Source organism: Salvia miltiorrhiza, chromosome 8 (genome assembly GCF_028751815.1).
Source record: "Salvia miltiorrhiza cultivar Shanhuang (shh) chromosome 8, IMPLAD_Smil_shh, whole genome shotgun sequence".
NCBI classification, from domain to species: Eukaryota; Viridiplantae; Streptophyta; class Magnoliopsida; order Lamiales; family Lamiaceae; genus Salvia; species Salvia miltiorrhiza.
Window position 1 is genome coordinate 5355806 of NC_080394.1, and position 15847 is coordinate 5371652.

The window sequence follows — 15847 nt, forward strand, 5'->3', positions numbered from 1 at the left end:
CTGGGATCTCAAGTTTGTCCCAGTATTGTTTTGCCATTCCTGCCAAACTGGCTTCGAAGACCCTGGCAAATTCTTTCTTATCGTAATCAATTGTAGCGATTACGACTTTCAATGATGAAGCCCATTCGTCGATGAGACCCTCCCATTCTTTGAAGCTGGCTTCGTCAAGGTTGAGGATCAATCCATATGGATGGACTGGTTCCAGTGTGACCTTTCCAACCGGAGTATTCTGCATCTGAGGTCTCCGTCGTCGGGTTCGCTGGAACTGGCTTGCATCGTCTTGGGCTGACCCTTTTCCTGACGATTCTTCTCCTTGAGGCTCAATTTTGGGGCCTTCATCTCCTTGGTTCATCTTTAGATCAACCATATTGAGGTTAGCAAAAGATTCTGCTAACTCTTGTAGATCTTCTAATCCGATTCTATCAAGGCTATTCATGATATTTGCCTTTCATGATTCGGATTATGTCCTCCGGCTGCAACTCCTTGGGCTTTGCATCGAATAGAGATGTAGACGTCGGGTCTTTGGACCATTGATTCCGAATTTTTCCGGAACATGGTTTTCGCCTTTCGATCTCCTCCATTCTTTTCTGGATATCACGCAAGAGGGTAAGGATTTCCTCTTGTTTGAGTGATATTCTGCTTATCTCCATCGGTAGTTCATACAGCTTGTTGCCATAATATTCCACCGTTTTCTGAATCTCCCGCAAGTTGACGTTGTCGGAAGAGTCTGGCTCGATCTTGTAGTAGCTCGGATAAGCTACTCCCGCCTTGTCCTTTTGTTCCATCAATCGTGTGACTGATGGGCCTCCTCCATGTTCCGTTCAATCCTTGCTCTGGCCGTGGCCATTATCATGAGATGTTCATGATAAAATTGGATACTCGCGATGACCTCGCGAATAAACTCGATGTCTCCTCCTCGTCGTATGTTGGTAACGAGGACTCGATTGTTCCACCTGAGATCACTTAAAAAGTGACTAGTTTCTATCTCCAGGTTCTGGAGAGAGTTCCTGTAGTGTACACATCTCGGACACTCGTCCGGATCCATAAACTTTAATGGAGTCTCCTCCCACATGGGTATATCATAAATAAATTAAAAATTATATAATTCCTCTATAAAAACCCGCTCTGATACCATTTTTAGCGAAGCGCGGGGTGCATGAAATATTACAGAGTTATTCTGATTTTTGTGCAAAGTAAGTGGGGATTTTATGCAATAAAACATTTTTAAGGGGTCAACATTATATTGTTTTGGAGCTTAGAAAAGTCATCAATTAAAACCAATTAAAACCTTCCACTTGTCATGATCCCAACGTAGAAGTGTATTGCCCAAAGTGTAGGTAAGATATTTCCCCTTTCAAGAGCCTCAAGCTCGGCTGCGGCGAAGGTATACCGTACTCCATTCATCGTTTCGTAATCCTGATTACTCTCTCCGTCTCATGATAATTCACTTTTATTTTTCTCGCATGTTAAGATAATATATTTAATGTTTCTTTGAAAATATATTTACCTTACTACCAGAGAGTATGCATTACGCATAATCAATGAACTTTACATTAATCAATTACTCCCTCTGTCTTCCAATTCAAGACCTACGAGACAGATTTTAAGAAAAAAAATGTATTTTTATTAGTTGAGTGGAGAAAGGGGACCCGCTAAATATATTGTTTATTGGTTGAGTGGAGAAATGGACCCACAAAATGTATTATTTATTAGTTGAGTGGAGAAATGGACCCACAAAATGTATTATTTATTAGTTGAGTGGAGAAAAACTGTATTGTTTATTAAGATCCACCAATTAAAATATGAAAAAAAAACTTATTAAAAATAGATAGGTCTTGAGTTGATGGACGGACCAAAAAGAAAAAAAAAGCCTTGAATTAATGAACAGAGTATTAGAGTTAAATACTTGTAATAAATTTCATGATAGTATTCCCTCCGTCGACGGACGAAAGTAAGTCATAATCTCATGTCCTAATCCTTTATTTATGATTCATGGACCCATCGCATGCTAATTTGTGTGGACCTTTCTCTTACTAATAATTTTCTGTACCTTTTTTTTTTTTTTTCGAAATTTATGGGTCCCCTTGTCCACTTGAAACTTCTGCCGCTCTTCCTTAAGACCTATTTTCATGGACGAGAGCAGTAATTAATAATAATTATTTTTTTATTTATTTATTTTTATGGTTAATATAAAACTGAAGATACACTTTAATTAATGTAGCAATGAAAGATAAAATTAGTGAAACGAAACCACAAACATATTTTTTGATGTAGCGATGGAAAATGGAATTAGATAGAATTTTTATGTAAATCTAATAAATTGATATATTCTTTTAAATATGTAGAAAAAGATAAAAGAGGAAATCATATAGAATTTTAATGTATATTTAATGAATTAATATATATATATATATATATATATATATATAGAGAGAGAGAGAGAGAGAGAGAGAGTGTTAGGTTATATGGAGAAATTATTTTTTTTTCGCCAAATTTAAAAATGTTGAACAAATCAATAATTTTAATGAACAAATATTTTTGTTAGGGGTTTCAATCAGATGAGATCCAGCATCCCACAATTTTATGTGTGCCACTGTGTCCTATTCATATATCTATTATTTTAAAAATATTTTTTTATAAAAATAAAATTTATTATGATACTATGAATTATATTTAATTTTTATTTTAAAAATTAAATTTTTTAAAAAGTATATACCATGATTTTGAATTTATCAACCTATTATTAACTAATAAAAGTGAAATTAAATGATAAAAAATAATTATATACCCTAAATTGATAGAATAAACTCTAGTTAATAGTCACAAAATTAAACTAAAGCATATAAAGTTGAAATTGAAGAAAAAATATATAAGAAAATAAATAAAATTGAAAATGGAACATAAAGAGTGGTACACTGAATCTCATTCGTTTGAATCACAGGGTGCGAGATTTTCAAAAATTACGTATTTTCAACAAAGTTGATTCCATGACGTGTGGAAACATGGTAATTATTTTGCATGCACAAATTACAGTTTCAATAGTTTTTTTTTTTTTTTTTGGGATATGGAACAATAATGGAAAGCTCATCATTTGTGTTGAAGCAATGTTATGAATTCTCTCTTCGATTGAAAAAATTGCAGGTGGGTGTGGAGCTTGTGTGGTGGTGGTGTCGAGATTCAACCCTGTGCTTAAGCAAAGAGAGATTTTCAGTGTGAGTTCTTGTCTGACTCTTGTCTGCAGCGTCAATGGCTTCTCCATCACCACAAGCGAAGGCCTCGGAAATAGCAAAGACGGCTTCCACCCAATCCAGCAAAGGTTTGCCGGATTCCACGCCTCTCAATGCGGCTTCTGCACTCCCGGATTCTGCATGTCGTTTTTCTCAGCGCTCGCCGACGCCGACGCAACTCCTCCTCACGCGCCGCCGCAGCCCCCCCGCGGATTCTCCAGCCTCACGCTCTCTCAAGCCCAAACGGCTATAACAGGAAACCTCTGCCGATGCACCGGCTACCGCCCCATTGCCGACGCCTGCAAGAGCTTCGCCGCCGATGTAGATCTCGAGGATTTGGGGATCAACTCTTTCTGGAAAAGGGGCGAAGCTAGGGTTAGTAAATTGCCACCGTACAATCCAGAAGAGGATGTTTGTCCATATGTGCAACAATGTCGAGAGGAATGTGAGTCGATTTTGAACTCTGAGAGGCTTTCTTGGTTCACTCCGGTTAGTCTGGAGGAGCTCGGCAGCTTGTTGATCACCGGAGATGGCGCCTCCGTCAAGCTAGTTGTCGGGAACACGGGGACGGGGTATTACAAAGAGACAGAAAAGTATGACAGATACATTGATCTTAGGTACATTCCGGAGCTCTCAATGGTGACAAGGGATGCCTCCGGGGTTGAATTCGGAGCAGCTTTTCCGATTTCAAGAGTTATATCGTATCTCAAGGAGGAAGGGAAATCCAGCTTAGTCTTGGAGAAGATAGCTGAGCATATGGAGAGGGTTGCTTCCATTTTCATCAGGAACTCAGCCAGCATAGGGGGGAATTTGGTGATGGCACAGAGGAGATCTTTCCCTTCAGATATTGCTACATTGCTTCTTGCTGTGGGCTCGACTCTAGCTCTTTTGAGAGGCCGTGCACGGGAAAGAATCACGATGGATGAGTTCTTGCACGGCCCACCTCTCGCCCCCGAAGACGTGCTCCTGAGTGTCCACATTCCTTTCTTGGATTGTAGTGCGAGTGATTCGAGATTGGGGTTTGAGACCTACCGAGCTGCACCAAGGCCGCTTGGGAATGCATTGCCATACTTGAATGCTGCTTTCTTGGCTGATGTTAGCTTTAAAGAGGGTGGTGGTGGTGTTGTGAACTATGCTCGGCTGGCTTTTGGCGCTTATGGGATAGACCACGCGACGAGGGCTAGGGAAGTGGAGGAGTATCTGGCAGGGAAAACACTAACTGTTGAAGTTTTGTATGAAGCACTTACATTGGTGAAACGTGCTGTTGAACCTGAAGATGGAACGTCGTATCCTGCTTACAGGAAGAGCTTAGCAGCGAGTTTCTTGTTTTCGTTTCTCACTACGTTTGTTGATGTTTCTTCTCCCACATTTGGTGGCTCACTGTCGGAGGTAGCTGCATTGGTCTCATCTGCAAAACAGTCTGTTGAGTCTAGTGATTACTATCCTGTTGGTGAGCCTATCCCCAAAGCTGGAGCTGTCATCCAAGCTTCTGGTTTGTTCTGATCTTTTTCGTGTGTATGCTTTTGGACTAAACGGCGTTTTGTTAAATCTGTTCGTCTTGTTGTTTATACGAATGAATATGCAGGTGAAGCTGTGTATGTCGATGACATTCCTTCGCCTCCACATTGTCTGCACGGAGCACTTATTTGTAGCACGAAGCCTCTAGCTCGAGTGAAGGGTGTCTCCTTCGAGAGTGTCCCAAAACCGAGTGGAATTGTTGATGTTATCTCTGCCAAAGACATCCCCGAAGGAGGAGAAAATATAGGAGCCACGGCCTTCTGTGGATCTGAATATTTGTTTGCTGGTGATACGACCGGGTTTGCTGGTGATATAATCGCATTTGTGGTATTTGGAACTTCTCGTATATTAGAAGTTTGGTTATTTGTACTAATTGTAACCAGATGTTTCTCTGACTTTGCCTTGTTATATTCTTTAGGTTGCAGATAGACAAAAGGAAGCCAACCTTGCTGCAAGAATGGCTCAAGTGGATTATGAGACAGAAGGCTTAGATCCACCAATCTTGACCGTTGAAGATGCTGTCGAAAACTCAAGTTTCTTCGATCCTCCTCCTCCTCGTTACGAACCTTACTTAAAGACGGAAGTGATTGGTGATTTCTCCAAAGGAATGGCTGAAGCTGATCACAAGATTCTCTCTGCAGAGGTACTATCAATTGCTCATTTTTGTTGTTGTTTATTCTAAATGAAAAATCTTAAGTCACCATAGTTAGACATGTTGTCATAAGCTAAAAGTGCTTTTCTAACTCTCACAATTTGAAAATTCATCAACTTAAACTGTAAGACAAATCTACTGCATACTCATCATAGTTCTGTCATTATTTGCTGATCTTGACATTCAGATCATACTTGGTTCTCAATACTACTTCTACATGGAGACGCAAACAGCGCTTGCGATCCCAGATGAAGACAACTGCATGGTGGTCTATAGTGCAGTCCAATCCCCTGAGTTTACTCAAATTTCCATTGCACGATGTCTTGGTGTCCCCGAGCACAATGTTCGTGTTATTACAAGACGACTAGGTGGAGGCTTCGGTGGAAAGTGTCAACGAGCAATGAAGGTGAGTGTGATCATTGATCCCTCTCTTGTCTGTCTATCTCTCATGAATGTTGTGTTTTCAGGTAGCTACAGCATGTGCACTTGCAGCTCAAAAACTACGGCGACCAGTCAGAAGCTATATAGATCGAAACACTGACATGATAATCGCAGGTGGGAGACATCCTATGAAGATAACCTACAGCGTTGGATTCAAGTCCAATGGCAAGATGACAGCACTTCACCTCGACATACTTATTGATGCAGGCTTCTTTATAGACTTCAGCCCCTTCATCCCACACATGATAGTTGCAGGAGTGAAAAAGTACAACTGGGGAGCTCTCTCTTTCGACATAAAACTATGCAAGACCAACAATACCAGCAAATCAATGGTGCGGGCCCCAGGCGACGTGCAGGGGAGTTTCATCGCTGAAGCTATAATAGAGCGCGTCGCGTCTGTGCTGTCAATGGAGCCCTTCTCAGTCAGAGAAATCAATTTTCACACACACGAGAGCCTGCAACTGTTCTATGCTGATGCTGCTGGGGACTTCTCGGAGTACACTCTGCCTCGTATTTGGGATCAGTTGGTTAAATCATCGTGCTATATGGAGAGGATTGCATCGGTACAGCAGTTTAATCGTTCTAACATGTGGCGCAAAAGAGGCATTTCTTGCGTGCCGGTTGTGTATGAAGTGGTAGTGAGTGGGTTCCCGGGGAAAGTAAGCATCCTTAATGATGGATCTGTCGTTGTAGAAGTTGGAGGCATAGAGATGGGGCAAGGGCTTTGGACAAAGGTTAAACAAGCGACTGCCTATGCTCTCGGCTTGATCCAATGTGATGGAACGGACGACCTACTTGAAAAAGTTCGAGTTGTACAGTCAGACACGTTGAGCCTAGTACAAGGAGGCTTAACTGCCGGAAGTACCACGTCTGAAGCATGCTGCGCAGCTGTGATCGAATGCTGTAATGTTTTAGTTGAAAGGTTAAGCCCTCTTGCCACATCGCTGCAAGAGCAACAGGGTTCAGTCCAATGGAATGATCTGATTCTTGAGGTCTGTTATTCCCTCAGTTTTTGCCAACATTTTCCATCCAAATATTGATAATGTGTTGTGATCTGAATTTTGCAGGCACGTAATCAGTCTATAAATTTGGCAGCAAATTCCTACTTTGTTCCTGAGCCTAGTTCTACAAAATACTTGAACTACGGTGCTGCAGTAAGCGAGGTAACGTTTGCTGGTTGCGTGCACAAACTCTAATCAACTGAGCTATATATCAAGTAAATATGAAAAATTACTAACTTGGTCATGATTCAAACGAGTTTGTTTTGGTTGCAGGTGGAGATATGCGTCCTCACAGGCGAAAAATCTATACTGAGAACAGATATCATCTACGATTGTGGGCAGAGCTTGAACCCTGCTGTTGATTTGGGACAGGTGAGAAAGTGGTGTCATTAACTTATGTAGATAAATGCAATTCATCCTATCTATATGAATTTGGTACATATATATATATACAGATTGAAGGATCTTTCATTCAAGGAGTGGGTTTTTTCATGCTTGAAGAATACTTGACTAATGAAGAGGGACTAGTCACTACAAACAGCACTTGGACTTACAAGATCCCGAGCCTCGACAACATTCCCAAGCAGTTCAATGCTGAGGTGCTCAACAGCGGACGTCACCCAGGCCGCGTGCTCTCGTCTAAGGGTAATGTAGTATTTGAATTTTAATAGCGATGGCTTTGTGTGTTGTTGTCACATAAATCATAATGCATATATGTATCTTGGCTGCGTGCAGCTAGTGGCGAACCTCCTTTGCTTCTGGCAGTTTCTGTGTACTGTGCTACAAGAGCAGCTGTGGTTGAGGCTAGAAAACAGCTCAAAGCTTGGGGAGCCACGCAAGGGACTGATTCCGATTTCCAACTCGATGTTCCGGCTACTTTGCCCGTCGTTAAGCAATACTGCGGCCTCGATTATGTCGAGGCCTACTTGCGCAACTTGCTTGCTCCTTCATGAAGCTGCGTCGCCATTGCTTCGTCTGGCCTCGTCGTCGTCATCAGCTTCTATAGGTAAATATGTTGATGAATAATGTGTGATGCGCGCTAGTTTCAATATGTTCGCGTTGTGTGAATCTTGAATACAGGTTGATTGTAGTTCATAGTCACTAGGAAATTGTAAGCCCAAAATTTCCACTAATATAATAGAGTGGACTGTTAAAATATGTAAATTGTAGTTGATAGTCCTATAAATATCCAAAGATTTTAACACACAAAGTTACTGGAATTACTGCAAAAAATTCTCAAATTCTCGAACTCTTGAACTCTCGTAACGAATTTTAATAAAGTTGTTGTAAGTGGAATAAAGATATAATTTGTAGAGGTAGTGTTAGTATAAAAAAAATGTACATGATTAGGTAAAAATCTAAATGATAAGGAATTGGGAATCCTAGGATAAGAATTATCTTTGGCAATTCATAATTGCAAAATGTAAATGTGCAGTTTAATGATGATTGAAAGCAAGAAACAACACACTTAACAAAATCTAACCCCCAAGAATGCATGACTGTTCACTGACACAACATAAATATCTTCCATATTTCTCTCTACACTCTTGAGTGCAACTTGAGGTATTACTTGATTTATTCTCTTTTCCAGACACAATTTATTACACATTATTTGTTGAATATAGGTTGTGTTGCAGAGGTGAGGGTAAAGAAGTTTACAGCAACAACAACAAAGGTAATGATCGGTATGAAGATGATGAGAATGGTGGTATTGGTGCTAGTAGTTACAGAAGCAACAGCAGAAAAAGAATGTGTGAAATACAAAGACCCAAAACAGCCATTGATTGCAAGAATCAAAGACTTGATGAAGAGAATGAGCCTTGAAGAAAAGATTGGGAAGAAAACAAATATTTCATTGGTAATTCTTTTTTCTTTCTTTATTAATTTGATCAACCAACATCCCTAGCTACAATATTCATGTCTTTAAAATGATATAGTAATAATTATCTTCTTTTATACACGCCAATGTAAATATGTAATGATGGTGTGGGAGAAATAAAAATGCAATAGAGATAATTACAAATTAAATCTCAATATGGGGGCCATAATTGTAGTAAATTATACTCCCTCCGTCCCAAACGAAATGTCCTGTTTTCCTTTTTGGGCTGTCCCAAACGAAATGTCTTGTTTCCTTTTTTGGCAATACACTCTCTCTCTACACTTAATATTTAAATAATTTCCACCAACCCACTTTATCTACTTTATACACATTTCTTAATCTACGTGCCGAAAAGAAATAGGCCATTTCACTTTATACACATTTCTTAATCTACGTGCCGAAAAGAAATAGGCCATTTCGTTTGGAACGGATGGAGTATTCTTTTAACTTATAGGCTTATAGCACATGTTTGGAGCTGAGATTTTAGACGTTGAATATTCATTTAATGTTTAATCCAAAATTGATTGAGAAATTTTGAAAAATCATTGTTGAATTAAGCTTTCGGATTGTCCATTTTGTCGTCAGACGTCAAGCCATGAACAACTAAGTCTGTGTTAGTGCGTTGGAGCTAAAGCTTCCCTATAGTTTGAACATCCGATTTTAAAATTATCTTGAGAAATTAGTGTGGATTAGTGTGGATTTATATTATTTCATGGGTGTTTGATATCATGGCTACTTAATCCTATATTATGTTTGATATCTATAGGATTATGTTGGATTATATTATTTAATACCAAAACTATCCTCACATAATTTTAAAAATATCACGCGTGTCCACCATTACTTGGGCATTTGTATCGATATGCGTGAGAAAGGGTAGCAGAATTTTTATCCAACTTCTCAGTATTAAATTTATTCGAGGGGGGGTGGGCGGATTATTAGTATGAGTTAATCCCACAAAATAGCATGGAAAATTAGGATTAAGTAAGAGTTGACCATATTAACTACACATGATATCAAACATCACACTAATCTGTATTAATTTAATTTATCCTACCTATAAACCCATATCAAACAGGCCCTTAATGTTGATAATCACATTCTATATTGTTAGTACTGAATGATAAGAGATTTCCAACAAAAATTGAATTCACATTTTGAATTATATAACAAAATTGACCCATCATACAATCCTAAAAAAAAAGCTACTTTCAACTATTGTTGATTTGATAAAAGTGGAGCATCTCTTGTTCTACAGGGTGAGTATCACCCACAATCACAAGGCAATGCAAAGGGGGGCCAAAGTCTATCGTCAAGAGCTGCTTCATGGAACCTGCAACTATCATCTGATCTTCACAACCCACCCGCGCCAATCCAACACACGTCGTGTCTTCGTTGTAAGCTGAAATATGAAAAGGGCATTTACAACAACACGTCAATTAGTTCAAATTAAATAACCCAACTTTCTGAGATGATCACAAGAAGCATATTTCACTAATGTGAATATGATTGCTTTTCTTTTAGTCTAATGTATAAAACCAGTGAAAGAGACTAGAAATAAACTAGTGTCAATATCACCCACCCCAAACATTTGCATCAGTTTATAATATGTCAAATTTATAATCTAGTTGAGCATCAAAATGTCACTAGGAGTTCTCAACTCAACAATTATCTACAAAGTATCAAGTAATACACCACTTTGACATCTGATCACGCACCTCCTCACAACAAAATCAAATAAACACTTGGTTCCAAATTGGGCAGTTTATATCAAGCTAATGAAACTGATCACTTATACGTCTACTCATGAAAATACGAAAAATCCAAACACGCTGAAATGCACATTCATACTACCTGAATCGTGGTGGTTCTGCACCACCTCCAAGAGCTGTTCTATTGCTGTGTTTATCGTCATAAACCTTGGTGGCTCGTAAACCTTTTTACCTCTGAAATGCCATACAGTCAAAAAGTTATACTATAAATTCCAAACTAATGACAATGTTAAGGTTTACACGAGAACACATATCAATAGCTAACCTGCATAGTGACTCTAGTGAAGGCTCCTTCACCTTTATATCTGCAAATTGCAACATATGCAATCAGTGCACATTTTAGGATATCTTACAAGTCTCTAATGATCTAAGCAGCAGCAAAATATCAACATTACCTAAAAGGCAAAGGGTATGCAATCCAAGTTCCCGATTTCTTTTAATCTTATCGTAAAAGCTATCAGGCTTCCAAGTTTCAGTGAAAAACGGGATTGAGATCGTCTCTCCATAACGATATAGCTGCAAGCCACAAACACCAATGGCATTCATAACTGAGGCATTGTGCACAACCTTAATATCCACTCCCAACTTCTTTGCCCGGACAACGAGATCAGAATGTGTCGTTGCTCTGCAAACAATGCCCATAACAATTGAAACCAATGCAAAAATGCCCCAATGAACTCAAAAATGCTCAAACATAATCATCAGCCAATGACAAACAACTATAGTTGCAGCTAAACCTCCATCACCCTTTCCTTCTAACCCAAACTACACAATCTATCAACACAATTAAAAACCAGCATATATTATCCAACTATATAATCTAAATTAGTATACAATCAGAAATTGGAGATATGGAAAATAAATAAAATACCCAAAAGGGTCTCCAACGACCAGAAATGCCACATCAGAAACCTGAGCTTCTAACAGCATGTCATCTGCCTTCTCCTCAACCATTTCCCTGTCTGAGACAATTATAGGTCTCCCATAAACCTTTTCCTGCAAACATTCATAAAGATCCAAACTTTCTTGCACAATTAACACAAAAAAATTGAAAAGATAAACAAAAGGAGAAATTAACAAAGGCCCACCAATTTCGAGAGGCCATCGGAGGTGATGCCGAAGGAGAGGAGAGAAGTGTAGGCCTCCATATAAACTTTACTGCATTTCTTGATTGCCTCGAGCCCTCTTAGTGTGATGTCTTTCTCATCTCCTAACCCTAATCCAATTATGTATAACATCCTCGCCTTTTTGGGGATTTTTCTTTTGTGCAGTGTTGGTGTAATTTTGGGAGGTCCCAACTCTCAAAGACGAACCCTAGATAAACCCAGGATTTTGTTATCTATATATCTATATATAAATAAAAGCCAAATGCATCCATACTTAGCCATTTTCCCGCCAATAGAGTGCAGCAATATATCTGTTGGAAATCTGTAATGCATAAATAACTATTGGGTATTGCTAAAACTTGCAGTTAATACACATAAGTTAATCACTCTTTTCTAGATGAAGATAATGGCTATAAATACATGTTCAATTCAAAAATTTCTTCAAAGCAGTTTTTCAGATCTATTATTCTACCTTCACAAAAATAGACAAACTTGCAAATCTCACGACAGCGGATTGAAGAGAAACAAACGTTGAATAAAAAGCTATTGTGAAGAAGAAGCGGAATCCTTTGTTTTTGGCTTTACCTGTTGGACAGAAGCTACTGCTGCTGCTGCGAACGCAGGCGTCAGGGACGGAGGAGGCGGGGCGACGAGGAAGACTGGGAGAGTCTGGGAGGGCGGCGGCGCACTGAAAGAGGAAATGAGAGAAACTGGAAGACGAGAGGGTTGAGCAAGCCGGCGAGGGCGGCGGCACGGAGAGGCCGGAGACGAGAGAGAGAGAGTGAGTGAGAGAGACAGAAAGCGGCGCTGCCAAGACTGCAAGAGAGAGAGGAGACGAGAGTGAGAAGAGAGAGAAGAAAGAAGCGGCGCTACCAACTATGTAATTTTGTTTTTGGGCTATTCGTTTAGTTTATTTAATTCATGTAATTTTAATTTGGGAAATTATCGATCTTTTCTTTTTTATTTCTTCCATATTTTTTTGGGTTAAATCTAATTAATTTTTTAAATATGTGTTGCTTATTTAGTAACAGTTTTGCTTTTAATTTAGAAATAATAATTCAATTAAGAGTTCACAATTATCATATTAAGGTTGTTGATTCCTATAATGGGTTATTGAATAATAGGAATTTTTGTTCATGTACCTTTTCTGATTTTTTTTTATTTTTTTTTGAGGAACATACCTTTTTTGATTTTTTTTTCTTATCTATTAGAGCTAATTTTATCTATGACATCTATTTTACATAATTTTTTTTTACCGAATTAAATAAATTGTAATTTATATTTTAAAATTAAATCAGTAGTTTGTTATTTAATAAATTATAATGTATGAAAAATGTAAAGTAAATGAGTAATTTTACATAGTTATGTAAAAAAATTATTCGATTCAATGAGTAATTTTACATAGATATATCTCACAATAAAAATGAGACCCTTTATCTCACTCACCCACGCTCAACCAATTTCTTAAAAACATGTGACAGACTGACGAGTACAAACTTGTTTGGCTCCAAGTTATAGAAAAGGCTCTCTCATGAGAAAGTAGGAAAATCGAATATGCATTAGGTAGTGAAAAGTAGAATGTGAAAGTGAAGATTTGGTGAAAATGGCGCTGTTTCTGGGAATCCCTATCAAGAAAATGCATGCTAACCAGGTTTCCTCAAATTTCTGGTCATCCTTCTATCTAATCTAATATACTATTTACAGAATTCATGGACGATCTGACCTACCAAGTGAAGAACAACATTAGTCTCTTTGAAAACCCTTTGGCCGATCTTAGCTTGGTAGACCAACTTGGCAGAGCCAGGTATACCATCTCACAAATTTACTCATAAACCTTCCTGCAACTGTCTACTGTCATCGCAATTCTACTCTTTGGAAAGAATCATCGGGAAGCAGTGAGGAGGTCACTAGTGCTTCTGAAAAATGGTAAATCTGCAAATCAGCCCTTGCTCCCCCTTAAAAAGGATGCCCACAAAGTACTAGTTGCAGGAACTCATGCAGATAATCTTGGATATCAATGTGGAGGCTGGACAGTTAAATGGCAGGGCCGGGTGTCAAAGGCAATTATCTCATACTTGGTATAGCTTCAATACCCTCAATGAAATTCAAACTAGTTTTCCACAGATTAGATGAATTTCCACTCTTTCTAATATGCATAGCTTTCCTTACCAAAACAGCAATATAGCCTTCAGCAAAGAACATCTTTACAAATAACAAAGTTGTACTGAAAGTAGTAAATGTAGCTGATTTCTCGTTTATCTGCATTTTCAGGAACTACAGTCTTAAATCCTATCAGAAAGACAGTAGACCCTTCTACTCAAGTTGTCCACATTGAAAACCCTACCATATGTGTTGTGGGTGAGGTGCCATATGCTGAGGAATATGGAGATAGCAAAAATCTAACTATAATTGAACCAGGTCCAAGTGCTATCAGCAATGTCTGCGGGGTTGTGGTCATATCTGGACGTCCGGTTACAATTAAGCCCTACCTTGACAAGATAGACGCACTTGTGGCAGCATGGCTGCCAGGAACAGAAGGCCAAGGTGTAGCTGATGTCCTATTTGGTCAATATGGTTTCACTGGAAAACTTCCTAGGACTTGGTTCAAATCAGTCAACCAGCTCCCCATGAATGCAGGTGATCCACATTATGATCCTCTGTTCCCATTCGGATTTGCTTTGACGACTAATCATAGGCAAGGGACCTAAATCTTTAGTAATACTTACTTAGTATAACTAGCATCAATGCAGTAAATGCAATCCTCTGCATCAGAACACATTCACAATATGCATAACTCATACAAAAGGCGCTGCCTCTGAGTTGTAGCCCAGGAAATTCAATTTCCGAGATATGCATAGCACTAATAGTTATCACATTCTCAGGATAATAATATTGAGATCAAGGTAACAACCAATATAATCAAGAACAAACTAGGCGAACAAAAATCGACAAATTCTTCAAATGTACCGTAGCACTGTATTGTGGAACTTGAAAAACGGACAAATACCACATACATGAACATTATGGCATAAAGATAAATAAAAGGGCAGTTCATGGCCAACACCAAATCCAACTACTAATTCCTCTACTTCCTAAAGCATTGCGATCAGATCACATAAGCATTCTAGACAAGCAAAGTAAAGAAAAGCACCTCAGTAATATCCAACGCCAGCCATATCAGTCCTTGAAAACTGCGCAGCTTCACCACCGTTTCCCAGAACCAAAATTCTCCCATTGCGACGCACAGCAACCTCTCTGATTCGACGGACAAGGCCAGTGATCGGATCATTGAATATTTTAGTCTCGAGGCTCCCTTCCACGTACAATGTAGAACCGGGGGCAAGATTCTTCGCGGCGAGCTCGCCCAATCTCTCCGGATAAACGGAGACCCTGTGCCACTGCACCGCGCAGCGATTGGCGTAATCACGCGGATCCTCGTTGTCCAACGGCCTCCGATTGTTGCGGATGCCGCCCGTTCCGAGTGAGATTAGGGTTACAGTTTTCCCGCTCCGCAGGCGCTTCTGAATCGGCGCCTGCCCGACCTGCCCCACCAATATCGCCTTGTAAATGCCGAGGTCCAAACCGTCTTCGAGGGGTCGATCGGCGTTAGCGCGCTGCTGGTTAGGAGGGGGGGAATCGGGGGTGGGATGGGGTGAGCCTGACTCGGAATCGGAATCTGGGGAGGAGAGACTTTTGGTGCAGAAAGAGAGAGATGTGTTTGATAGTGAAGAGAGTGGCGTGTGCCTTGAGAGAATGGCAGCGGACAGTTTTCTAGAGAGAGAAGACGCCATGGAATTGCTATCGAAGCTTCAAAACCCTACTGAGGTTTAGCGGAACAGGTTCAGCACTCAACTTTTGAGTAATAGTACTAAAAAAATACTCTTGGAAAGGGTATCAACATATGTTTGCATAATTAATACTATGTCTCAATTTTTAAAAAAGGAGCATACCAAAAATAGCACAAATATACATATACAGGGAGAGATTCAAATAATAATTATTAATTACTAAATAAAATAATAATCGAGAATCATGATTTACGATAGATGTCTGAGTTTAAATTTTAGAGGAATCATTTTTTTTTTCTGAGTGCATTAATTTTAATGAGTGTATTAATTATAATAATTCTCACGAAAAATATAATTTCACTAAAATAACATAATGTAATAGTATATGTGTATGTATATATATATAAAATAATTGTTCTAGTTTAAAAAATAACATCATAATCTTGAAGATTGTCCTATTTAA

The 15847-nt window shown here is 39.1% G+C and overlaps 4 protein-coding genes across 10 annotated transcripts in view; 2 read left to right on the forward strand and 2 right to left on the reverse strand.

Annotated features, from left to right (window-relative positions):
• The window catches only part of LOC131000296 (single-stranded DNA-binding protein, mitochondrial-like), a 130013-nt gene extending 114571 nt beyond the window's left edge, over positions 1–15442 (reverse strand). Inside the window, exon 1 of the mRNA XM_057926138.1 lies at positions 14604–15442. Coding sequence (XP_057782121.1) covers positions 14749–15387 — 639 coding nt within the window. The 5' untranslated portion in view covers positions 15388–15442 and the 3' untranslated portion in view covers positions 14604–14748. The remainder of the gene's footprint in view (positions 1–14603) is intronic.
• LOC131000281 (indole-3-acetaldehyde oxidase-like) lies at positions 1357–10116 on the forward strand. 4 transcript variants are annotated; one of them, XR_009093701.1, is made up of 12 exons: positions 1357–1384; positions 3142–4719; positions 4813–5072; positions 5164–5388; positions 5585–5803; positions 5865–6830; positions 6906–7001; positions 7113–7211; positions 7295–7484; positions 7575–7845; positions 8465–8697; positions 9977–10116. XR_009093701.1 is itself a non-coding variant. In XM_057926108.1 (10 exons), the coding sequence occupies exons 2-10, from the start codon at positions 3369–3371 to the stop codon at positions 7790–7792; spliced, it is 3624 nt and encodes a 1207-aa protein (XP_057782091.1). In that variant the 5' UTR covers positions 1357–1384; positions 3142–3368; the 3' UTR covers positions 7793–7995. The 4 variants fall into 4 exon arrangements, 1 of the variants encoding a protein (XP_057782091.1); XR_009093700.1 differs by lacking the exon at positions 9977–10116 and having other exon boundaries at positions 8465–8873; XR_009093702.1 differs by lacking the exon at positions 9977–10116 and having other exon boundaries at positions 8477–8873.
• LOC131000293 (probable diphthine methyl ester synthase) lies at positions 9850–14887 on the reverse strand. 4 transcript variants are annotated; one of them, XM_057926132.1, is made up of 8 exons: positions 14748–14887; positions 12182–12412; positions 11579–11804; positions 11362–11486; positions 10886–11115; positions 10756–10795; positions 10573–10664; positions 9850–10120 (listed from the first exon to the last, which is right to left on the reverse strand). In XM_057926132.1, the coding sequence occupies exons 3-8, from the start codon at positions 11726–11728 to the stop codon at positions 9930–9932; spliced, it is 828 nt and encodes a 275-aa protein (XP_057782115.1). In that variant the 5' UTR covers positions 11729–11804; positions 12182–12412; positions 14748–14887; the 3' UTR covers positions 9850–9929. The 4 variants fall into 4 exon arrangements, with proteins under 4 accessions (XP_057782115.1, XP_057782116.1, XP_057782117.1 ...); XM_057926133.1 differs by having other exon boundaries at positions 11579–11907; XM_057926134.1 differs by having other exon boundaries at positions 11579–11918.
• Positions 13200–14414, forward strand: LOC130997983 (uncharacterized). The gene is made up of 3 exons (XM_057923421.1): positions 13200–13247; positions 13477–13674; positions 13840–14414. The coding sequence occupies exons 1-3, from the start codon at positions 13200–13202 to the stop codon at positions 14302–14304; spliced, it is 711 nt and encodes a 236-aa protein (XP_057779404.1). The 3' UTR covers positions 14305–14414.
• Positions 15443–15847: the final 405 nt, after the last annotated feature.